The 25,339-nt window shown below is 42.7% G+C and overlaps 5 protein-coding genes and 1 long non-coding RNA gene across 6 annotated transcripts in view; 5 read left to right on the forward strand and 1 right to left on the reverse strand.

Moving 5' to 3' along the window:
- The first annotated feature begins 17 nt into the window (after positions 1-17).
- On the forward strand, positions 18-1,870 carry rasd2b (RASD family member 2b). Its single transcript, XM_056410283.1, has 2 exons — positions 18-1,073; positions 1,262-1,870. Exons 1-2 carry the CDS (start codon positions 413-415, stop codon positions 1,798-1,800), a joined length of 1,200 nt encoding a protein of 399 aa, XP_056266258.1. The 5' UTR covers positions 18-412; the 3' UTR covers positions 1,801-1,870.
- A 4,169-nt stretch (positions 1,871-6,039) lies between these two features.
- Positions 6,040-9,455, forward strand: LOC130190726 (GTPase IMAP family member 7-like). Its single transcript, XM_056410285.1, has 3 exons — positions 6,040-6,149; positions 6,332-6,403; positions 8,312-9,455. Exons 1-3 carry the CDS (start codon positions 6,140-6,142, stop codon positions 9,241-9,243), a joined length of 1,014 nt encoding a protein of 337 aa, XP_056266260.1. The 5' UTR covers positions 6,040-6,139; the 3' UTR covers positions 9,244-9,455.
- Positions 9,456-11,552: 2,097 nt separating this feature from the next.
- On the forward strand, positions 11,553-13,932 carry LOC130190217 (uncharacterized). Its single transcript, XR_008830935.1, has 3 exons — positions 11,553-12,104; positions 12,689-12,751; positions 13,664-13,932. It is a non-coding gene; the product is annotated as an uncharacterized LOC130190217 (long non-coding RNA).
- Positions 13,933-13,998: 66 nt separating this feature from the next.
- LOC130190216 (GTPase IMAP family member 4-like) lies at positions 13,999-15,451 on the reverse strand. The gene is made up of 2 exons (XM_056409521.1): positions 15,343-15,451; positions 13,999-15,221 (listed from the first exon to the last, which is right to left on the reverse strand). Exons 1-2 carry the CDS (start codon positions 15,362-15,364, stop codon positions 14,539-14,541), a joined length of 705 nt encoding a protein of 234 aa, XP_056265496.1. The 5' UTR covers positions 15,365-15,451; the 3' UTR covers positions 13,999-14,538.
- A 2,369-nt stretch (positions 15,452-17,820) lies between these two features.
- LOC130190228 (claudin-4-like) lies at positions 17,821-19,480 on the forward strand. Its single transcript, XM_056409536.1, has one exon. The coding sequence runs from the start codon at positions 17,821-17,823 to the stop codon at positions 18,487-18,489; it is 669 nt and encodes a 222-aa protein (XP_056265511.1). The 3' UTR covers positions 18,490-19,480.
- An 838-nt stretch (positions 19,481-20,318) lies between these two features.
- slc25a10b (solute carrier family 25 member 10b) overlaps positions 20,319-25,339 on the forward strand; it is a 12,927-nt gene continuing 7,906 nt past the window's right edge. Inside the window, exon 1 of the mRNA XM_056409535.1 lies at positions 20,319-20,920. Coding sequence (XP_056265510.1) covers positions 20,831-20,920 — 90 coding nt within the window. The 5' untranslated portion in view covers positions 20,319-20,830. The remainder of the gene's footprint in view (positions 20,921-25,339) is intronic.

Here is a 25,339-nt window from a genome sequence, read left to right on the forward strand (position 1 = left end):
CATTCTTTCTTCTTTCTGTGCATGATTTATGGGGATTACAAAAAACAACAATATATATGAAGACCTATAAATTAATGTATTTGATGCAATAGCCTATGGCAATACTAATTTCAACATAATAATCCAAATAATTTAGGACATTGTACACGATCAAAGTTATCAAGGGATTTAAGAAACATGGTCAATCACGGGATTACATCCTATATGTGATGCTCAGTCAGTATAGTCCGCATCATGTTTTGTCAACACACCGTGTTCTCCATGAGGAACACAGCGGCACGCTCTGTGAGTCAGCATGACGCGGATGAATCACGGGGTTTGAGGATGGCCTATAAAAGACAGCTGACATCAGCCTCAGCTCCAGAGAAAGTTTGAGTGACGATGAAAAGTCACATCGCAGATTCTGCCCAGTATGTTGCGTGGAGCTAAGAGCCAACATCGAATTAAAACGATGGAGGGAGGCAGCATCTCCAGCGGAACACAGACCACCCCCACCCCGGTTGCGCACCAGCTCAGCAGTTCCACCACTGATGTGCCCCAGTTTCATGGTAATATGGACGGGCAGTGCTCCGCCGGGTCCTCCAGAGTCTTACTGGCGTACAAAAACGCGTCGCAGGCGCAGCATCTGAGTTCATCGGGCATTAAAATGGGATTGGGGATACTTAAAGTGGCCTCGTCTCAGTGGAAACAGGACAAGAAGACGCGCTCAGATGTAGCCGTAAGGCAACTGTCCACAGCCAACAGCAGTCACGCTTGCAAGAGATCCCCACTTGATCAGCTGGCAGCTCTGGTTCTCCACGGGCAAACCCGGCAGCGCCAAATTGGCCAAGCGCAAGCACCGACCAAGCCTCAGAACTGTAAGCGCATCGTGGTCCTCGGTGCGCCGCGGGTTGGCAAGACCTCCATCCTAAGAAGATATCTCACGGACGGGTTTGTGGAGGAGTACAGTCCCACCTCCGAGGATTTCCTGAGGAAACTGTTTCGTATCCGCGGGGAGACGTACCAAATTGACGTGCTGGACGCGTCCAGGGAAAGGGATTTCCCAGCCAAGAGGCGGCTGTCTATCCTCACTGGTGCGTATTTGGCTCACTATCTCTGCCCTGCAGAAACTTACACATGCTTGTCATTTTTTTAAACAGAATAATCGTTGCAATTCATATATATGTGTGTGCGTAAATGATATATTCTCTCTCAAATAATTCGTGGATAAAAATGTCAACGATTAGAGAAAAAAATAATACATGTTCTTTCTTCTTTGCAGGAGACATTTTTCTCCTAGTGTTCAGTCTAGATGACCGGAGCTCTTTTGACGAGGTGTGCGCCCTGAGATCTGAGATTCTGGCCGCTAAATCCAAGCTCTCCAAATCCTCAGCGCAGTGCGCACAGCCGCAGGTTCCCCTGGTGGTCTGCGCCAATAAGGCAGATACCCTGAAGTCCAAGAGAGGAATATCTGCGGCAGAGGTGCTCCAAGTCCTCGGTGATGACTGTGCCTATTTTGAAACATCTGCAAAGGAAAGCACAAATTTAGATGAAGTCTTTGAAACTTTGGCCACGCTCGGCGGGCTTCCGGCTGAAACTGGCCCGTCTCAGCATCGCAAACTCTCCCTCCGCTCCTACCAGGCGACGCGCACAGGCCGTGTGCCTGGGAGGGGCTGTCCGGCCCCGGGGCGCGAGGAAGCTTGCGGCGCTCTGTACCCACTGGCCCGTCGGCCCAGTTTTAGCACGGATCTCCGACATGTGATCGGGTTACATTCCGCCAGAAAGCCGAGCAAAGCGCTGGAGAAATGTCGGATTCAATAAGAGAAACACAGGCTGAGACGAAGTTTACAGAGCAGATAGAAACAAGGAATTAAGTCCATGTTGTACATCATATAATATCGTAGTATCATTGTGTAATTCAATGCACTTGAGATGTTTTCAAATAAAAATATTTTTTGATATTATAATGGCTATTGCTTATTTACCCAAGAAGCTGCGTATATATATATATATATATATAAATATGTGTGTGCATGTGTGTATCTGTGTATGAAATGAATATGTGTGTGTGCGTGTGTGTATATTGATATATAGTTACTTTATTAATCCTGCAAAGGGAAGTTGTTTTAACTACAGCAGCATTTTTAACATAAAGTAATATAAATGCACAACATATAAAAAATTGAATATAATCAGATAGTGCTATGTATTGTATATCTATCTATCAATCTATATCTATCTATCTATCTATCTATCTATGTATCTATCTATCTCTATCTATCTATCCATACCTCCCTACCCCTATACCTGCATGCGTGTGTGTGTGTGTGTGTGTGTGTGTGTGTGTGTGCGTGCCACTTTTTCAACTGTGAAGGAGAACGTATATGGAGCATGTTGAGTCAGGAACTTCATCATTGTATGATTGCTGCATATTCTATATTCATCTTATAGCAGCTCCTTCTCTCTCCCATGTGTGTGTGCCTGTGTGTGTGTGTGTGTGTGTGTGTGTGGATTGCCTGAATGCCACAGTCCCAATCACATCCTGAACAATCAGATTACAGCTGCGGTTTCCCGTTGGAGACCAATCCTTCCGATCCCAAATGATCCTCTAAATGACCTCTCAGGTACTCAGCGAGTGTTTCATGCGTGCCATCAAGGACTCTCACCCCTGTGATCACTTCACTCTTGATTTTATGAAGCTAAAGAGGCCTCTGATGGGCATTGTACACCATCCTGAGGGAGGAGTGTTGGTCTGCTCTGCTGACGAGACATGACAACTACACGACTCCAAACGTATGAAATTAATGAATAAACGTAAAATGTAATGTAAAATGTCTGTGGCCACCATTCATTTTAATAGCTTGGTGGTAACAACAAATTCACCTTGCAGTAGGTGTTAATAAACTGGATGTTTTTTCTGTGTGCTACACTGAAGGCCGTTCGCTCCTCTAGCTGGAGGTATAGAGCGTTTCCATGGCCACTGCTTTTCAAGTGTATATCCAGCCCACTCAGGCTTTACACTTACCTCACATGACCCTTGCAGCAGCGTTTGTAAAAAAAGAAAGAAAAATAATTCCACAATGCAATGATGAAAGGATTGATAACACCACACGCCCACGCTGTCACCTAAAAATAGTGATAGTGCAAACTCTTAAATCTCTTCTTTACGCATTAAACATGATAATCACGCCATGGCACTTACGAGAGCCCGTGTGTTATTCTAAAAAAAAGAACCCAGTGAGAGTTTCTTTTCTTACTGAGCTCTAATTGGGTGCCATTATAAAGATGTGTGGTGTGTGAATGTGAGTCACAACGCCTGAAAGCCACAGAGGGGGAAGGCAGAGGCTCGGGGATATGGGCACTGCGGAGAAAGAATATATTTTTGAGCAAAAAGAACATATGTAGGAAGAATGCAGGATGATATATCCACTATGTCACATTTAGTTGCCTAATGACTCCTCCTCCTCCGAGAAAACATACATCCAGCTCACATTCATCAGTGTGTACACATGAGTCAATTCTGTCACGACGCTATTAGAGTGGACCCAAAAGCACGACTCAGACAGGAGTAACAAAGATTACTGTCTTTGGTTGGCAACAGGCAAACAAGTCAAAACCGGGAGATCAGACGAAGAAGCAAACAAGTCCAAAAAGGGGCGGGGCAGAGAATCAGAGGTCAGGGCAGGCAGGCAGGGTCAGAACAGGCAGGTCAGGAATATACTCTAATAACGCTGGAGAACTTGGCACGAAAACACAAGACAATCTGTCAGAGGACAACTGGAAGTGAGGGAGCTAAATAGTGAGGGACTAATGAGGGGATGGGCTGCAGGTGAGAAGGGCGTGAGGACCAGGTGAAGGGAATGAGGGACTAACGAGGGAGTGATCAGAGGCAGGTGAGAAGGGCGTGAGGACCAGGTGAAGGGAATGAGGGACTAACGAGGGAGTGATCAGAGGCAGGTGAGGGGAGTTGGACTACGAGATGGTGTAACAGGATGAAAACAACTATTACAAAAAGGAAGGTGTGGAGCTAAACTGTTACACAATTCAGTGTTAAAAATTCAGTGTCAAAGTATATTAACTCTTTATAACGCTTGTAGTGTTATTTACATTTGACAATCGACTAGTGTAAAATGAACACTTCTCAGTGTAGAATAATAACTCTTACCACTTACCAGAGTCGCGCTAACTTTGACATTTTAACACTATGTTCAGTATTACTTTAACACTCTGAAGATAAGGGACATATGTTCACTGAGTGTTACAATGTGAGTAACACTATAAAGTGTTAGGTAGTGTTACATTTTTACTCTATTTAGAGTCAATTTAACTCTAAAACTTCAACACTTGGGCAAGAGTTAATTTAACTCCAATTCCGATTGGGACCATATACACTCAGCAATAGTGTTAGATTTAATTTTTTAAGTTTTATCTTAACACTGCAAAATTTACTGTGTATCATCCTATCCAAAAAGAAGAATTATAATGTATCACGCATTTGTAAATGAAGTTACAATTAACAACACATGCCAGTTGACTGTTCACTACCGAGAGTGATGAGTTACTGTTGCTCTAAGCGGATAACAGGGCAGGTTTACCACAAATCAAAGATGAAGTCACATCTGAGTTCACACTTTATTTTCATACATCTTCTTTCTCTTGAGTAGTTATTTTGAGGAGTTAATGTTTTGTGTTTCCTGACATATTGAAACAAGTTAATCCTTCTATGTTTTCTGCGTCTGCAGTGAGGCCGTCTGAATTCTGTCGCCTGATTGGAAGTTCACATTGCAGGAGGTTGGAATCAATTTCACTCGTGAGTGGCGACTTTATTGTGCGTGCAGTTCTTCATTGTTGTAGCTCGCACACACACACACACACCTGCAGGTAGCGTGATGCTGTTTCTCGACTCGGCCTTGTCCTTCACAGATTGTTCTTCAGCCTCACAAACCCCCAATTTTTAGGAACACGATGCACTGCTTTTTCTTTTTCTCACATTCTGCTCAGAAGGAAGATAAATGGATGCTGTGTATTTACACCAACAGTGTTCGGAGAGTTTGCTTGTCAACACTCCAATCAGTCACTAGTTCACAGCTGCTGGGGCGAGATCGTGCCACGGAGATAAAGATGAGAGCAGGCGGGTGGCTTGTCACGCAAGTGGATAGAGAATTTAAATGATAATGATGGTACAAGCACACACACACACACACACGCACACACACACACACACAGACACAGACACACACACACACACACACACACACACACACACACACACACACACACACACACACACACACACACACACCACCATCTCTCTAACATTAACCTCTTATGGTTTGGCCTGTTCATTGGCCGTATGCTATAATTGCTCTAAAAGTACTCTATACTGAGAAAATGACATTAAATTTAGCGATGCTAAAAGTGAAACCTGGAACAAAGAACAGTTCAACGTCAGTTTTTAGACAGGTTGCTGTGGTCGGATCGTTGTGCTGTGAAACAGTCTCTCCACCTGCCAACATATCAGACAGCTGAGTAAACACTTAACACACCTGTTTCATTATATAACCAGACAACTAAAGGCACCATTTATTTAGTCATCTATGTTTTAATCAAAGCAATTAATTTATTTTTTATTTTGTTTTGTAGTTTGTTTTGGGATATGTATGTGTGCATATATGTATTTATGTGTATGTATGTATGTATGTTTGTGCATGTGTATATATATATGAATATATAAATATCATTGTGTCCTATTTTATGTGTGTATGTATTTATGTGCATGTATATATATATATATGTGTGTATATATATTTGTATGTTGTCTAAGCGAATAAAAAATGTAAGACAAAAATACATGTTTTTTTTACAGATACCTGTTGTGGCCTCATAATGTGGTTATAAGACACTGCGTATATCAATTACACACAGCAACCAAATACAGCCCATTCCCAGAGCTGTGGACAGCCTCTTTGGGGACGCACATTTTCAGATGTAAACTAAAGACAATACAAGGAAATAGGAAGCCCCCCGAGCAACTGACTTCCAGAAGTTTCCCAGAATGCTAACGTCTAGAGAGAAGCCACAGAGCTTGTCTAAGTTCACAACTCGGGCCTGGAAAAACGCATTTGGCCAGGAGGGAACTGGAAAAGATAAATCTGAAGTAATGGCTGAAGGTAAGAGCGTCTGTGTGACTTGTGTTTAAAGGAAACAGCGGTGATCTGCTGGTTTCTGTGAGATGATCCCCCGACTGACGCTAGAAAGGGCACGAGAGGGACATCATAAAAACAGACCTTTATAATGATGTCATTGACTCATAGTGTATTTTGGTGTGTGTTGTATTATTTCTTTTTTACAGCAATACCACTGCGAGAAAAGAAACAGAAAACTCTCCCTCGGTCGGATGGGTGTGGTCTGAATAACGTTGACGGTATGCTCATTCGTTATCTCTCATATCTGTAAACCCCCTACTAACAAAGCATTAGCAGTAGCTTTAAGTACAAGGACTATTAAAGCTTTTAGATAACACATAACACATTTAAGGTTGCCAGGTTGTAAAACTACCTTTTATCTGGTGTTTATTCCTCTCTAATATTTAGGGTGACCAGACGTCCTGTTTTCCCCGGACATGTCCTGTTTTTGAGACCTAAAAAATGCTCGCTCCCTAACCCTACTAGAAAAATCTACACAACTAAAATCTTTCTTTAATTGTATAACATCTGTAACTGTAGACTTACTCAATACTAGTCACTAACTTTTTGCACCCTATAATGAGCATGGTGTTTTCAATGGTCATTAATAAAAGAGTTTCTTCCAATACAATAAAACATGTGTGTGCAGCTTTAACTGTAATGAATCATTTACTAACACAGTTTTGTTTCTGTTGTCCTGAAACTCTTCCCCAGACGGTGCGTGATTGAACATTATGTGGACCAAGTTCTTACTACAGCTGTAGTTTACATGATGTTACAATATGTGCACGCTTGTAACATTCATTTCACTTCTTACACATTACTGCCACCAACTGTGCATCAGGTGTGCTTCTTTATCAGAAACAGTGGCTGTGTCTACGACCGGACACTTTACGAAGTACACTGCAGTACAGTGCACTCCGTCGCTGATAAGTGCTGTATCAAATGGAACACTTACGTTAACCACTTGGCGGAAGTGACGGACGCAAATCTGTTCACGGCACCCGCGAAATTAAGCCGGGAGTGACGTACGCAAATCTGCTCGCGATACCCGCGAAACTTAAACTGACAAAATGAATGCACTTCTTGCCCTCTTTTTGTCCCTTGTTTACCCCTTTCTCCACCCCATGTGGAAACTGCGATACCTCCACAATTAGCTCCGTGGTCTACCGCTTGTGCTACCGTAGCCATCTCGTCCGCCATTGTTTTAGAAATAAAATGAAAAGCTGGCGAAAGGGCTCCTCCTCTTCCGCTGCGTAGCCAAGATGGCGGCCGTTTAGGGCCAGTCGTGTCCATCGTCTTACACTGCATTTTTTGCCCGTTTGCAGTGCGCCATCCGGGTACTTTCAGTGCACTGAATTCTGCTGGTTTTGTCAGTATGGCGCCCTAAGCACTGAAAGTCAGTGCTCCAAGTGCTCAAGTGTCCGGTAGTAGACACAGCACTTCTTTTAAATCACTTCTTAAAACCCATTTTTATAGAACTGCTTCTAAATGATGTCGTCCTTTCATGCGGTTCTTCGGTTCCCCTCATTTAGTTTGTCTTTTGTTCTTTATTTTGTTTTTGCATTTTTCTATTCCATTTGTTTGCATTGATTCTCATAGAGCACTTTGTAAACCCTGTTTTTAAAGGTGCTATATAAATAAACTTATTATTAGGGTGCTCGTCGTAGAGGAACTTTTTGTATTTCGTGGAATTATTATTGTTATAATTTTATTTCTCTCCAAAGAAACCCCTTTTTGGGGCCTTTATCATATCCCACAAGTTGTCAGATTTGATATGCATATCAGGACTGTTTAATAATTTGATATTTTGGGGATCTTGCATTTGTTTATAAAGAAATGTCTTCATAGCGCCCCCTAGAATTTTCGTACCTTCAAAAGCAATAGCTTTTCGCCCCCAATGACCGATTGACTTGACATTTGTATTACTATTATTTATGCATTTGAAACGCATTCCTCTATCTCGCTACTTATGATCGAAAACCTCAACAGGTTGCCTTCTTTTAAAGATCTCATCTAAAAATATGAAGCACGTTATACTAGAGGGAAATACACGATTCAAACATGTCGTTCACAATCTTAGCAAAACATCTAAAGGATTCCCGTGTGCCTTGCGCTCAGCATTCATTGAGCTTCTGTCGTCACAGCTCTGGATTCGTCCGGAGCGCTGCGGATCGTCCTGGTGGGCAAGACAGGATCCGGCAAGAGTGCATCCGGAAACACCATCCTAGGAAGAGCCGCCTTCAAAGAGGACCCGAGCCCCGAGTCCGTGACCAAGCGCTGCGAGACGCAGAGCGGGGAAGTGGACGGCACCGCGGTCCAGGTGATCGACACTCCGGGTCTGTTTGACACGGGCATCTCGGAGGAAGATTTAAAAACCAGAATCGAGGAGTGTGTCAAGATGTCGGTGCCCGGCCCTCACGCCTTCCTGCTGGTGATCCGGCTCGGGGTGCGCTTCACCGAGGAGGAACGGAACGCCGTCAAGTGGATCCAGGATAACTTCGGAGACGACGCCTCCATGTACACCATCATGCTGTTCACGTGCAAAGATCAGGCCAAGGCCGACAACGCCCTGAAGGAGTGCAAAGAGCTGCGGAGACTGTCCATCACGTTTGGACGCAGGTACCACGCGTTCAACAACAACGACGCCGAGGACCAGATGCAGGTCAAGGAGCTGGTGACCATGGTCAAGGAAATGATCCAGGACAACGGCGGGAAACACTACACCAACGAGCTGTACGAGAAGGCCCAGAGGAAGCTGAGGGAGGAGGAGGAGCGGAAGCAACAAGAGGAGGACGAGAAGAAAGAGGAGGAGAAGAAGATGTGGGACGCCGAGAGGGAGAAGAACGAGAAGGAGAGGGAAAAGGTGAAAAGGGTTAAAAGGAAGAATATCCGCGTGGCCTCGGCCGCCGCCGTTTTGTTGGTGGCGGCCGGCGTGATTATAGCCGTGGGAGCCGACACCACGGTGGCGTTGGCTCTGGGCGCGCCGGTGCTCGTCTTGGCCGTGCTTTGTGGTTGCGCCGCCTTTTGCTTATGGAAGGGCATAAGATGCAAATCCAAAGCTCATGTTCCCGTGTGAAATATGTGGGAGGCGAGTGGCGAGGACATCTGCAGGATGTGACCCTGAGTGGAAGCACACATTACCGTTGACTGTTTCCAGCTCATCGGTGAATGGTGTCGTCATGGCCTGTTTCTGCATTCTGCTCCCAACAGTATTACGTTTTGACGCAACATTGCAATGACAGAATAATGTGATTTGAATGCTGACAGTAAACAAACGGTATGAAATGGGTTTTCTCTTGTTTTTTCTTTTCACTCGTTTGTCGTTTGAAGCTTTTAAATGAAACCCACATCGATATAATACAATCATGCAATATTAATATATTTAGAATGTGATTATAGGATAGCAAAAGTATATTTTGGTAGAATATAATCACAATATTAATATATTTAGTATGTGATTATAGGATACCAAAAGTATATTTTAGGATAATATAATCACAATATTAATATATTTAGTATGTGATTATAGTGATTAATTGTATACCAAAAGTATACTTTTGGTATACAATTAATATATAAAAATAATAGAATGAATAAGTTTACTTACTAATCACAAAACATGTGATATATTTAATGTAGGTATTTATCAAATGTGCTTTAAATACATTGTTTCAATGCTAATTTAGAGCATACAGTTTGAAATATAGAAAAAAAAAATGTTTGAAAACAAAGTTTATTGAAGTACATTTAAGTAATTGCACATAACTTACACTTAAAGTATATTTTTCTTATAATATATTTCTTAAAAGTATACTACAGTACAATTATTTTAACGTGTGTTAAAAGTTGAATTTTTAAAATAGGTGAAAGCGTGACTTGAGCATACTTTTGATATATTTGCAGAAAGTACATTACTTTGATAGTATATTTAAAATGTATTATTGACATTTTAAGTATATTTTAAATACATCTAAGTATATATTTTTTTCCGCCTGGCTCCTGACTGAGATTCCGAATACATATATTGTTAGAATGTTTTGAGATATTGTGCAATAGATCTCAAAACGTTTTTTAAGTGAACAGTTCATACATTACTTGTAATAATTGCTCGAACAGAATATCCTAATGTTCCTTATTTAAACTGTGATGGGCTGTTGACCTCACTTTATTATTAGTAACATTGCTAGCTCACTTCCCGAAAGGAAACGAGAGACAATGGTAAACGTCCGCTGGCCGATCACATTTCACTGAGGAGGCATTGTGAACAAAGCAAACACCTCAAACACCACCAGCACATCCCTGTTGGCCACCAGCTCCTAACATCTGCACACAATGACCAAAAAGGCCTTGACATGATGAATGATGAGCTGGAGTCAACCACATACGGATCAAATTAAGGGCACTTTAGCTTTAAAATGTTGGGATCAAGCTAAATTACATTTCACAAACTGTTTGCGCAACGATAACAAACTCTTAGCTGATCGGAGTATGACCTTTTTTTGGTAGTTGGAATGCAATATTCAGTGATTAGCTTGCTTGGTTTGCTTCGAACGTTTAGCAGGTGTGCCAGATTAAGTCTTCATCCATTATGATAATACAAAAAAGAAAACTAGATGAATAAAATGCATTAGTGCAGTGGTTCTCAACCTTTATTTAGTGATGTACCAGCTGTGAAATCTTTTTTCAGCCAAGTACCCCTAGCTAGGGCAAAACTATTTATTGGGGTTGAAAAAAAAGATGTAATACACAGCGTTGTGCCATCAGTGTCTGATTTTATATTGAATATACAAAATGCAGTTTATTAATGTACACTTATATTTGATTGACTATTTAATGAATAACAAAAGGATTTTTGAATGGATGCTAATTTTAAATAGATTTAAAAAATATCACACGTACCCTTTGGAGTGTTTTCACGTACACCCAGGGGTACACGTACCTCCATTTGAGAACCACTGCATTTGGGAACTAAGATGGGCAATTTTCACATGGCATCAAACTTTTTGATTAAATTTCAATTCAATTCAGTTTATTTTGGATAGCCCATTCTCACAAATTACAAATTTGCCTCAGAGGGCTTTACAATCTGTACACATAGACATGATAGTTACATTGATAGTTTTATTTGTTCACATATGTGAAAATAATTCATGTTTGCATCCGTCACATCAATATTTTAGACCAAGAATAGCAACCTTTCTCTCTTTGTGCCTTTATGAAGGAAACAACCACCTCAGGTTTACTTCTTCGTCCAGTAGAGCAGGGGTCCTCAACCCCCGGGCCGCGGCCCGGTACCGGTCCGCGGCTTGGTTGGAACCGGGCCGCGGAAAAAAAGTTAATAAATAAAAAAAATTTAATTTTTTTTAAAAAAATCAGTCGGAAAAATATCTTATTTTGAAAAAGGACCGGATACACCCGTGTGTACGTCTGAGCCGCGTTTAGGAGTCTTAAAGTTCGGGTTTATCGCTGCAGGCGAGTCTCACGCGTCGAACCCTCTGCTGGCGGCACAGTGACACAGAATCTTAAAACATATTCAACCTGCTCAATGAATTCTGTCACTTCAGGGAAATGACAACTGTTTTCAAGTTGGCCGATAAAGTCGCTGCTGTGTGGGCGAGTGAACAGCGGAATATTCTATATGTTTCAGACGTTGACCGGGTGGAAGAGGCTTTTAAAAGAGTTTGAGCGGTACTCCAACCACAAAAGACCCGACTGCAAAAGAATAGACCTGCAACCCATTTGTAAACAAACCCACCCGGTGAATCGAGCCCGTCCGAGCTAGAAATAAATGTGTTCGAGATGCAAATGACGGTGGCCTGAAGGGACATTTCACACAACAACTCTGCCGGTGTTCTAATGACAGCGACCAGAACTCGGTTAGGAGCAGCGGACCAAACACACGTCTGTGTCGCCGTCTCCATAAGCGGCTCGTTGCAGGTAAACAAGCGCACGGCTCACACTCATTCGGCGTAATGATGAGTTGTTGTTTTGGCACTTTATGCCCTTCGTATAATTGTATGACGTCATATTTATTACGTCATTTATATTGCCGGTCCGTGAAAATAATCTCTGACACGGAACCGGTCCGTGGCTCAAAAAAGGTTGGGGACCGCTGCAGTAGAGGACAGAGTTGGGTTATGTTTTCAAAAACTCAAATTGGATACTGAAGCAGGATAAATCCAATACTGTATTTCCATTTAAAAGCCACAATGCATTGTAACATTTACATATTGATATTCATGTTTTATATGGGTCACCATTAGATTAAAACCTGTGCATCGATAAGTAATGCACGTTACAGGTTAGACATTCACACTAAACAGCGTTCACTGTACAATTCAGTATTAGAATGAAATGCAAAATTTAGATAAACATTTGGATCCCAATAACAGTCGCACAATAAAATACATATAAAGTCAAATATATATATATATATATATTATATGAAAACATCATATAAAATCACATAAAAAAATGATCAGATAAATTTGCAAAATAATATTTTCCCATTTATCTGTAAGGCATATAGCATGCAGACATACTGACAGTGTGATGGAGACTGGACGAAAGGTAACTTTTCTGATGTAAGTAACTTTACTCTGAACTCTAACCTCCCCTTCCTCTCAAAGATCATTAGAAAGTGGTCGCAAATCAGTTGTGTGACTTTCTACAACATCATAATATTTATTTAAGGAGTTTCAGTCAGGATTTAGAAAACACCACAGCACAGAGACAGCACTGACCATGACATCCTATTACAGAGACTGGATCAGTCGATTGGCATTTCAGGCACCGCACTAAGTTCGTTTAGATCCTACTTATCAGATCAATCTCCATTTTTTATTTGTAAACGATGAAGCCTCGATGACCACCAACGTTAGTCACGGAGTTCCCCAAGGTTCTGTGCTTGGACCACTTTTATTGACCTTATACATGCTTCCTTTGGGCAAGATTATCAGGAAACACTCCATACATTGTCATTGTTATTCAGCTGATACTTAGTTATATCTATCAATCAAACCAGAGGAGACAAACCAGCTCACTAAACATCAAGCATGTCGTAAAGACATAAACACATTGATGACCTGCAACTTCCTGATGTTAAACTCGGACAAAACTGAAGTTATTTTACTCGGCCCTGAGCACCTCAGAGATCAATGATCTGGTGATGTGGATTCTGTAGATGGCATTGCCCTGCCATCCAACACCACTGTAAAGAATCTCTGCGTTATCTTTAATCGGGACTTGTCCTGTAACTCCCACGTGAAGCAAATCTCTTTGTACATGCTTATGGAAAAAAGTTACCATTTAAGTGCTCACTCAACAGGGAGTGACCTTTCTGATGCGATGCCTGTGTTCCTGTAGAACCAGTTGTTTCAGATGTTTGTTTTGCAAGGCTTCGGTTACTTCCTGTTCATTAAATATCTTTAAACAATGTTCAATGTTGTCCTTGGCTACCAGGATCAACTGATCAGTGTGTTCCTGTTTGCTTGCAGGAACCTTGGAGTCATCTTAAAAGCATCTTGGCAGCTTCATACTGTGCAGAGTACGATGTTCAAAACACCTTTTCATACCTAATCATACCTGTAATGTTGAATGAGTGTTGTTGTATGGCATCAATATATATTATTTATTCTGCATGCAATGCATTGCTTCTATTGCACTGAAAGGAAGTTTGACACTGTAAATTACTTTTCTAAAAATGTATACCTTCTTGGCGAGCGTTTTCTGTCTTATGTATTCACTGGAGTCCTGGAAGCTTTTGTTGGAGTATTTGCTTTCTAAACTCTAAATTTCCACGTCATACAAACTCGATACAACATCAAACAACACGTTTTGAAGCTTTTATCACATTTTTAATTTTATTCCAATCTTTTAAACAGAATGATTACAATAGTGTTCTTCACACAGTATGAGATCCAGGATATGAATGTACAGCATCGACATTATACGGTTGGTCATAAAAGGTTAATTTACAGTTTAAAGCAGTGATTAGTTAATATGCATGTACATTATTTATGAAGCAATACAATGCAACTTTGGCAATAAAAAAGTCCGATTTGAAGTTACTGCCTCAAAGAAGGCAATGAATGGAATGACCTCATTGGTATTCTTAAAGGATCTTGGCTTGACTCAACTGTCTGTTTTAGGTTGTATCCACCACCCGATTACCTGAATAACCCCTGCTCAGCGCCGCCACTCCCAAAACGCGCACTACGCGCTGTGCGTAAGTCCTGAGGGGGCACCAAAAATTAGGCAACTAAAAAAATCCTCAGTTATAATAATTATAATGCCGATATTATTTCAGTCTAGAAATATTAGGCACCTTTTAGGCATGTATATCACAAAACAGGCAGAACAAGAGAGATGTTCAATCGCCCAGTACCCCCACCTCCGCCCAAAAGCGGTCCACAATGTCCTTTGAATTCTTCTTTCTCGGGGCCTCTTCGTACATGCTTCTGGTATAATAGTTACCATTTAAGTGCACTATCTTGTCTATCTTTTCAAACAGATGAGCCACCTGAGTGCGATTTCCCATGCATGTGTTGTCAAACACTGTGTACCTTTCTTTATAGACACTGATTAACTCCTTGAGATCAGGAGCTTCGCCTAAATACTCGCAAATGGACTTCTCCGTGAGCGTGTCTCCCCGAGTGAAGAGCACCATCGTGTAATTGGAGAATTCCTCACCGAAGTTGTCTTTAAACCACATGACAGCCTTCTTCTCCTCTTCAGTAAAGTGTGCATCCAGTCGGATCACCAGCAGGAATATATGTATTCCGGGGTACGACAGCTTGACGCTTTCCTCCATTTCCCTTTTCAAGCGGTCTTCGGTAATCGCATTGCCAAAGACTCCCGGGGTGTCGACCACGCTCACATTTCTTTCATCAATGTAGTTGATTTGTTTTTTACACTTCTGCGTCACAGAAGAAGGAGACATCTCTGAGGTGAAGGCTTCTCGTCCCAGGATGGTGTTCCCTGTTGCACTCTTTCCTGATCCAGTCTTCCCCAGCAGGACAATCCTCAGGTCACTGACAACCGGAGAGCTGCAGTCTGAGGACAAGAAGACAGAGAGACACTTCAGTTGAACTTCTGAGAGCTTTTAGGTCAGCTCACATAAGAAGAGCAAAAAGTCTGCACGACGGTATATATTCCTTCAAGTAAAGACACTCACCTTCTGTTGACGTTGAATCCATCGTGTTGTAGAAAATGAAGTCAAACTTAACTTTGAACCACAATTCTGTGCAATTCTTAACCCTTCCTCCTAGCTCACAGGTCCTCTGTACTGGATTGCTAGTAATATATTTTCTCTCTCTCTCTCTCTGTGGTCAAATAGAAAGTGAAACTCACAGTTCCTCTGTTCTGGATTGTTCTCTCTCTCTCTCTCTCTCTCTCTCTCTCTCTCTCTGTCTTTGATCAAATAGAAAGTGAAACTCACAGTCCCTCTGTACTGGATTGCTAGTTCTTTCTCTCCTCCACATTGCACACTGAGAAATTGTATAAATTAGTCGAATAAAGTCAATTCGAATATATTTGGAAAAAAATTAGGTATAAAAAGAAATAGCGTATGGTTGATTAAAAAAAATAGAAAACAGCACAACTCAAACTATACTATATTTGCAAAGTATACACATACGGTACACTCATCCAGCCACTCAATATGAGTAATACAACTGGCAAGTTACAGTGAAAAAAACACGATGATAGTGGGAGTGAGGGAGTACTGCAAACAATTAATAATAAACAGGACAGTTAAAATGTACAAATAAAATAATTTTAAAATGCTTTGAAAATAGATGCCATTAAAACAAATGCTGCAATTTCATTGGAACTACTTTCTACTGAAGAAATGGTCTCTCGAAAAAGAGTTGAGTGGTTATCATGCCAGTCGGTGACAGGAAGTGACCTTTCTGATGCGACGCCTGTGTTCCCGTAGAACCAGTTGTTTCAGATGTTTGTTCTGCAAGGCTATGGTTACTTTCTGTTCTTTAAATATCTTTAAATATGTCCATGGTTGCCAGGATCAACTGTGATCAGGGTGTTCCCTCAAACTCTTGACACCCTGGAAATTACTCTTTTTAAATGTGCCTTCTTGGCGAGTATGTGTCTTATGAATTCACTGGAGTCCTGAAAGCTTTTCTTGGAATAGTTACTTGCTGGGGCCAAACGAGACCACGCCGGGGCCCGACTACACTCTTTCCAAGTGGCAAGGGCCTTTCGTGGTCACGGGGTGGTGCGTTCTGACGGGGGCGGAGCTACACAGATCTACCACCTCATCCTCCTAAAAGCATGGAGGGAGGCATGAAAGATACCAACGCCCGATTACTCGGTGGTATCTGGCTTTTCAGCCTCGGGACGCAGAAGGGACGAAGTCGGGGGAAGAGACCGGAGTCACCGTCTGCAAGGCGGTCGGAGAGAGAGACGAAGACAGAGACAGTCGGCTCAACCGACAGTCAATAAAACCCATTGAGAACCTATCACTGATGAGTAATAGGCGCCTCTGGCATTACGGAGGGCCTTCTCATTCTAAGCGTGATTCTTCCAAATTGGTGGAACGCCATATACTTTCAAGCTTTTCGCAATGTTTGCTTTGGTTTGCGGTTCTGAGGGTTATACCAAGGAGCAAACCTGCAAATAATGAGCACAAGCATCTGAACCGAGGGCCCGTTGAAGCCTGTGTTGCAATGGGGGCGTTCTCTCTGCCATCTAGTGGCTCGACAAAGCAACTTTCGATGTACCCACCTGCTTGCTTTGTCCTAACTAACTTCACTAAAATAGTCCTAGATTTTTTCACCAAACAAAGCAGTTTATTATGACATGGGAGTTGTTTCACGTGGTGCTCGTCAGATCTCCTGAACGCATCAAACTCCAATCAGCTGTCATCTCCTCCTCGCCTCCATATGTTGCCCAAATATGGCCCATCGCGGGCCGAGAAACGACAAGATGGTAGCAATCAACAATGTCTGGAACAAAGTGTCCTTGTGCTGTCATTTTCTGCATAACTAGCCGTGTGTGTGTGTGTGTGTGTATTGAGTATGCAGCATTACACACTGCTGCCCTCCCACACCCCTGTATGAGATCCAAGGAGACAAGCTGGTCAGTCATAACAGAAGAAAGACACCAACTACTCGCATCACGCGACTACAGCGCCAAGAAGCACACGGAGGATCGTCAACATCTGTGGACATCTGGTTGCGTGATTAGTGAATTAAAGGTATGTTTTATTGAGCTTCATTGAACTGCAGCGTGAGGAAATGAATGAATTGATTGAACTAAAGAAAACCAGCTGAAGCAAGTTCAATGCACTTATTCATATTTATGTAACTGTTGTATTGTACTGGTTTAAAAAGAACAACGGTCTCAAAATGATTCAATGTGTTTGTTAAAATGTGCTTCTGTAAAGTAAATCTGTGGAACACTGTCATCTTAACAGTATTGCTGAAGAAAGTTCACCGAGGAGAAGAAGGGGACTCCTCTCACGATCTCACAATCCCTGGTCGTCCCACTGAATGACTCAGAACATACCGCGGGAAACTTTGACTTTCATCTCCTGAGAGCTCAGCAAACCTCCTGGCGAGGAAGACGAGAAAAGAATCTGAAATCGTTCTGCTTTTCTTCCATCGAGAGCGCGAGAGGAGCTTCTTCGTCGGCCATGGCGTCAACGGGTCTCCAGCTGCTGGGCTTGGTGTTGGCTGTGATGGGGTGGGTGGGCGGGGCGCTGGTGTGCGCGGCTCCTCTGTGGCGCGTGTCCGCCTTCGTGGGCGGCGAGCTGGTGATCGCACAGGTGTTGTGGGAGGGACTGTGGATGAACTGCCTGTCTCAGACCACAGGTCAGATCCAGTGCAAGTCCTACGACTCCACCCTGGCGCTGCCCGCGTCTGCCCAGGCCGCCCGGAGCCTCACTGTTCTCGCCTTACTCCTCTGCCTCCTGGCCCTCATGCTCGGGGTGGCCGGGGCCAAGTGTACTCACTGCATGGGGGACGGTAACCACGCCAACAAGGCTCGGCTGGCAAGGATAGCGGGGCTGCTCTTCGGCGTGGCTGGCTTGGCCTACATAATACCCATCAGTTGGACGGCCCATGCGATCATCAGGGACTTCTACGATCCGAATGTCCCGGCGCCTTTAAAGAGAGAGCTGGGGCCGGCCCTGTACCTGGGCTGGGGGGCCAGCCTGCTGCTCATGGTGGGGGGCTCTCTGCTCTACATGGGCTCTTCTCCACAAGGAGCAAGAGCGCTGCCTGTTTTCGGCGGAGCAGCGAAGGACAACCCAGTGGCAGGGCCGTCAGGGGAGGCCAAGCAACCGGGGAAATCATTTGTATGAGATGATTTTATTGGACGTGCAAGGTCAACCTGCAAGGTCACCGTCTATTAGAGGACGTCAGCCTCTATTGTGTTTACTGTCTTATAAAGCAGAGAGTTGTGTTTTGTTTATTTTAGCCATAATGTGGATTCCATTACACTTTGGCAAATTATTATTAATGAATTTACACAATGAGCTACTCGGCTGAGGGTTTCTACAATGTATAGCTTTCAGTCCGAGTGGGATTCGACATGAATTGTGGGAGGTTTTAAATGTTTAAAAATTAATCTGTGTGATTTACATTTCTCAAATTCCAGTCTGCCTCTGCTTGTGTGTGTGTGTGTGTGTTTGTGTGTTTGTGTGGGCGTTCTGTGTACAGAAGGCCAGTGTACATGGCATATCTGTGTATGCTGGTGTGTTCACTGACAACATGCAGTCAGAGCGATGCCTGTTTATTTAATTTCATGAAAGTGTTGTTGATGAATGAATATTTGGGGAATTTAGCAAATTTACTCTTGACATTTTCTTTTTTCATTTATGTCATTATTCCTGTTTATATTTATTTTTACTGTGGTTCTGTGTAATGTTTTTATACTGCAACCTTTTATTGATACCAGTTCAAACTGCCCCTCAAACTGCTTTTTTCTTTTGCCTTCATTGGAGAAAAGGTTATTAATGGTTATTTAGCATTATTATTTCACAAAGTAGTAGTTTGGTTAATTTAGTTTCACAAAAAAATGATGTGTACACTTTCACATAGACAGTAGCGAGTCTTACGTCTAGAGATGTAAATGTTATGTTTCATCCAGCGTTTACTGCAGTTGGCTAAATAACACAATACATTATTATTCAGGAGATGCACGTGTGATATTTCATTTTCCACCTTTAGATTTTTGTTTGGAAATGTGTGTGATTAATAACCACTTATGTATAATAAATATGTGTGTGCATTCCCCTACAACTTTTTTCAAATTGTAAAGCCCTGTCATGTTTTAAAGGGATTTGAAACACATGGATCTCTCCCATCTTCTTCTAGTTATCACCTATATTACCTACCAGAGAGATATCTATGCTCCCACCTTTTTTTCTGAGGTCAGGGAAAGTGGTTTTAACGCCTCCAAACCACAAGTTTATTTACATTGACAACGACGAGATACTCGTTGAATCATCTCGAGACATTATTCAGCCACGTTGAGTCGTGGAGTGGTGACAGCACACATTGCACACTTGGGGGCAGTAAACACTCAGCAAACTGATGTGCTCAAATATGAACTTCTTATTTATATTAAACAGGCAGTGGGCCGGAACATGTAAACACTGGATGAAGAGATATATATTTGAATAAACTTAACAATAGCAAAACTGGAACTGATATATGTTGAAGTGCAGCTTGCGTCAGCCTCTTATGTCTGTCATAGAGTATTTGATATTAAGGCTTTTATGGTTGAGTTATACGTGTTGAATACAAAGCTGCAATTGATTTAAAAAACTAATATATTGGAGCCATTATTACAGATACTGACGTAGCAATGGGACGTTATGACAAAATACAACTTTTACAATGACTAAAATTAACTTCCTCAAAAAACCCTTGAATGAACAGGTTGTTTTATATTTGTCTCGTGTGTGTTCAATCTTAATTCTCAAATGACAAGTGTAATAAACTCAACTCAATGTCAGCGTGTGTACACGTCGCAAAAGCGGCGGTTTCACGGTTAACTGAAGTTGTTGCTTTATATTCTCCTCTTCTCGTCTTCTCCTCTTCCTCTTAAAGGGCCAGCGTCAGTATTTCGACGCAACCGCTGCAGGAATGATGACGCGTACTACTTTAACTCTTGGCGTAACAGCTCGTAGAGGTGAAAGTGGCGGCTGCGTGTGACTTTGTGCGGCCGCTGCTCGCTGCTTTAGCATTCTCATACCCCCGCTGTCGACCTTTGGATTCTCGGGGCGGGTAGAGGCAGCTCCGTCGACTCCGGTGCCAATTGGCTGCGCTCTTCTCTTCTCCGCTTCCTATTGCACACACTGTGTGGCCCAGACACAGCAGACAGCGCGCACACATACACACACACACACCTCGTGTTTTTACACACAGACACGCACGTTATGTGGCACGAGTGTGCGCGATGCTGCAGGAGCCCAAAGTCCCCCCCGCCACCCCCCTCGGTCCGTGGCCGCTCTCTGTTCGTAATGTTTGAAGAGTAACGAGGTTAACCAGCGTCCAGTCGACCTCTCGCTGCGGACTGTTGAGCCCCGCGAGAGCCAGGAAGAGCGAGCGGGCGGACAGACAGTCTCAGGCGGACCGGGCGGAGGAAGGAAGTCGCCCGCTGGAGCAGCATCGGACCTACGGCCAAAGCACGCAGCCATGACCGAGAAACGGATGTCGCGGTGGTATTTCGGTGGGCTGGCGTCGTGCGGAGCTGCGTGCTGCACGCATCCTCTGGACCTGGTGAAGGTGAGTCGAGGGCAGCTGGTGTCTGGAGGAGCCAGGCCTGCAGACTGGTGTTACGGTTTAAAAAGCGACCGTGTTAACTGGCGACTTTTAACCGAAAGCGTCCGTTGGTATCGTAGTTACAGACAGCTGTTGAAAATAGGAAGAGAACACGTATAGCTGCCCTCGTGAATGCCGCATTGTTAAATGTGTATAGTATATGGTATATTATTATGTATATGAGAGGGTTTGACACTGTTTAACACCATTAAAAAACAAGCGGCATTCACGAGGACGGCTAACTTCTATTCGAACGACCGTCGTAACTACGGCAACAACGGACGCGTTCGGTTCAAAGTCGGCAGTTAACACGGTCGCTTCTTAAACCGTAACACCCGGCCGACAGCTGTTTCCAGCAGGGTGGATTACAGTTATTAACCTCCTGACCGCTCGTCGCGTTACTGTTTTAGATCAGTGCGGCCGTGTTCGCTGCAGAGGGCCAGCCATAGTCCGAGGTATCGCATGTCTGTTATGGCATCACTATAATGTGCGGCAGGATGGCCGAGGGCCGTTCAGAAATAGGGCACAGGTTAGGACAAGTGTTAGCGTGTTAGCACCAGTTTACCAGTAAACCGCGAATAATGGAGGGAATTCATTGTTGTATTATTGCGAAAGTGCACATAATAGCCCAATCTAGCCTTAGTTTTCTATTCAATTATGTTTTATTGAGATAAATAGCCTAACATATGGCAACTGACCCTTCGCTAAGTCCCCGACCTCAGTGACCAAGTGCTGGAGGTAATTTTTTTAACCAAACAGAGAAGCAGAGGGAAGGATCTCCGATATGTGTTTTAAGGGACATATCAAACTGATTCAGCAGCAGTTAAAAAGATTAAGATTGAAGCTAAAGTCTAAAGATCATAGTGTGAAAATGAGTCACCACATCACCTGTGGAGCAAGACAATGTGAAGCCAGGTAGGTGTTAATTCACTGTTACAATCATTTACAATTATTCTTACAAACTACCTGGTGGAAGAAGTATCACTATTTCACAATGTTTAACCGTGTGTGTGTATATTTTGTGTGTTTGTTTTTGTGTGTGTTCCATTGAAGACAGCAGCACATGACTTGTATAATTCTAATGGCTCCTGAGGCAGTCATACTGGAGTAATTATGAAGACAGGCCGCTGATCATCACATTGTAGTAAACTCTTGCTTACTAGTGGGTGATGCCGTGTATAATATGAAACTGAGGAATTCAACTTCTGGTGATTTTAGTAGATTCAAAGCTCATAAAGTGTGCTTTTCCCTTTTATTTACTAAGTAGGTGTATTGAGGAGAGCCGTTGTGTTAGAACTGCCATGTTTCTGCATAAGACCTTCAGCAAACAACATTTACAAAGCATGAAAAAGAAAAAGAAACTTATCGCATATACAGCATAAATAACAAAAGTGCATGTTCTATCTAGATTTTTAAAATCCAGAGAAGAAGAAATGGCGGTATCATGGCTGTTGTTAAATATTAATTTCCAACAAATTTATTTCCAAATTAACTTGTGTTTTTAATCAAAATAAAAAAAGTAAGGACCAAAACATGATGAAATGAAGTTCCCTCCGTTGGCTTAAAGAAAGTGATGGAAAAAAAAGAAAAGTTCCTTCAACTTGAGCCCTGGTTTTTTCCCCCGCCATTTGTTAACATTTTGGAAAATTGGCATCATTAACAGTGAACACTTACTACCACTATAGATTACCTACAACGAAATGCAATGATTCAGGCAACTTCTGGATCTATAAGTAGTGTGTTTCCCCCTTCATAGTTTCTCAATGTATTTTATATATATTTGTGATGGGGATGATATAATGATACTCTCAGAAAGTGTAAGTTACACTGGATCTAGGAATATGGGTATCATGATGGTTCAGAGTTTGATGCACATTGCGGCTCTCGGGCTCAAAGGCTCTGAACGGGGAACTCAACCAAACACGTTATTTCCCCCAACGCCAGAAAGTCGTAAACTTGTGAATGGGAGACTGATTCTGTTGACCCTCAGAATGGATGTTTTCATGTTTATACCAAAACAAGTTTTTACTCTGTTATAAAGTTCTTAGTTGTGAAACTGAAGAGTATCCTCTCCGGTTCTCATTGTCATCTTTCACTCTTCATAGTTGGTGATACTGGTTATTGCTGATGACATCACACATTTGAGTTTTACCACATTGTTTTTTGGAAAGGAGTTGTTCATGTGATACTACTATCGGACCATATGAATAACATGTGTGCGTTTTGATGGCTGTAGTTCCCCTTTAAGGTCCCATCATCTGCCCCTGGCGCAGCGCCAACTGCTCACCAAGTTGATAAACAAGTCAAACTACAATCAGTAACTTCCCCTGGTGCAGTATCTTAAAACTTAGTCAGCTCTTGGACCTCAGTCAAAAGATGATGTCACTGTCCAAAAGGTAGACATGGCTCCAGTCATGTGGTTTCACCCAGACCAGACCGCTTCAGTGGCAGGCAGGTGAGGAATGTAAAAGGTGTTGGATGTAGATCTCACCGTCGGTCCTGAGCCACTATCAGGACTAGAGTGCTTTCACGCTTTAGCTCATAAAAGGGAGTTATTTTCTTAAAAAACGAATGGAGAAGTCCTCCTTGTATACACGTTGGAATTACATTGTTATATATGCGAGTGTTGGAGCGCTGAGTTTATTTCAGCTAGAGCAGTGAATGTCCAAACTGTTGACACGGAGGTGTTGTGGGAACCATGTGTTGGTCATGATGTCAGTTATGACCACAACATCTGATGTTACTTTGTAGAAATGAGAAAGTGTGCGTGATGAAAGCTGGAGGTAGCTCTGTCCTCCTCCTCCTCCTCGACGGCTCTAAAGATATTAAAAACGAGTGGCGACATGTACCCTTTATATATATTCTGATGGTGATGATGATGATGATGATGACGAGGACTTGGTCGCAATGGCCTCGCGATGCTGCACACGGATTAACCAAACAACCGCAGCGCGTCACGATGTTGGTCCTCGTTAAGATTAATTGTTTCCTTCTTTTGTGTTAACCCATGTATCCATTACACCATCAGACAGGCGGCTTGATTGTAGTCTGACCGCACCTAGAAAGACTCATGGCCAGACGCCTATTAGCGTGTGTGTGTGTGTGTCTGTACTCAGCTGGCTGCTGAACAGTTTGTTCTTCCCTTTAATAAGAGTTGCATCAGAGTTTCACTCAATCACATTATATTCCATTAAATATTTAATTATTTCCCCTCCCCCCGCAATGTGAATCCTTTGCATGACATTAGGTCGTGTCCTCCCGTCACCCCAGATGGCTCAAAGGAGTTACATTTGGAGTGTCTGTCGGTCCGTCGTAAGTCAATCCAGGTAAATATGTCAACAATATGCCCCCCCCCCTCCCTCTCGGAGCGAGTTGTAATAACTGTGGAGGATCCCTTAACGTTCACGTTGTGCTATCATTTGGTTTTTACCTCGCAGAGCTGCCGGCATGTCCGTACACGATTATTACAATTATTGCAATTCATGCACTGAAATGACAAGGCAGACATTTTGAAAGAAGCACACACAGTTTCGGCGTTTGTTCAGTTCACTGAGGCATCATTCTGAAGATGATTTGTCCCTCCAATGTTTTCAGTTTCTCGATTGTGAAACGGTTATTGTGAGAAATATCTCATGACTTAAATGACTCTTAGTTAAACAATGAAGGTTAAATGTATCAGATTCATAAACATTTATTAGCTACGTGTGTTTGACACGCAGAGAATGTGACTTGGCGGCTGATGACTACACATGAGATGGATGTAACGCGACGCGACCGCAAACATGTAAACGTTGTGTTCTGAAGGACTTGGAGGCCTTAAAACCCAAACCCAGATTAGAACAGAGGACAAAGGCCACGTTGTGGCGCTGCTGACGACAGTGGAGATTTAGGAGAGGTGTGTGTGTGTGTGTGTGTCCTAACTGCCCGTGTTACACAATATGTGTTGCACATGTTAATGTGTAACACAGGCAGTTAAGACACACAATCATCTAACTGCTCTTAATTATTGTGGCCAGTATCAGTGGCCTGAGAACATTCCTGTGAGCAGGAGAAACTTAAAAAGCAAAACTGTTTCAAAAAGGAAGTGTGGAGTTCAAAAGGAACGTGCTTAGCGGAAAATATTGAATATAACATTGAGTTGCATTATGGGAAGTGTTGGATCCAGTGTTTTTTACTTTTACTTTAGACCCCCCCCCCGGAAAAAAGAAATCAAGATGTGTTGAATGCGTCTCCCAAAGTGCAACACTAAATCTCCGTGTCCTTTTCAAAGACACATGGAGCCGCTTGACACTCTTAGTGGCCCAGCTGGTGTCCGACACCATAATGAAACATTCCTCAAAGGTTGTCGTGTCCGCGCTCTTTCCGACGTTGTGTTCCTCCTGT

The sequence above is a fragment of the Pseudoliparis swirei genome, chromosome 24 (genome assembly GCF_029220125.1).
Source record: "Pseudoliparis swirei isolate HS2019 ecotype Mariana Trench chromosome 24, NWPU_hadal_v1, whole genome shotgun sequence".
Classification (NCBI taxonomy): domain Eukaryota; kingdom Metazoa; phylum Chordata; class Actinopteri; order Perciformes; family Liparidae; genus Pseudoliparis; species Pseudoliparis swirei.

Coding starts and splice junctions, on each gene's coding strand:
- rasd2b (XM_056410283.1), top strand. CDS start 413: ATGTTGCGTGGAGCTAAGAGCCAACATCGAATTAAAACGATGGAGGGA. Junction 1,074..1,261: donor GCGGCTGTCTATCCTCACTG/GTGCGTATTTGG, acceptor TCTTCTTTGCAG/GAGACATTTTTCTCCTAGTG.
- LOC130190726 (XM_056410285.1), top strand. Junction 6,404..8,311: donor TGGTCTGAATAACGTTGACG/GTATGCTCATTC, acceptor CTGTCGTCACAG/CTCTGGATTCGTCCGGAGCG.
- LOC130190216 (XM_056409521.1), bottom strand. CDS start 15,364: ATGGATTCAACGTCAACAGAAG. Junction 15,222..15,342: donor GGATTCAACGTCAACAGAAG/GTGAGTGTCTTT, acceptor TCTTGTCCTCAG/ACTGCAGCTCTCCGGTTGTC.
- LOC130190228 (XM_056409536.1), top strand. CDS start 17,821: ATGGCGTCAACGGGTCTCCAGCTGCTGGGCTTGGTGTTGGCTGTGATG.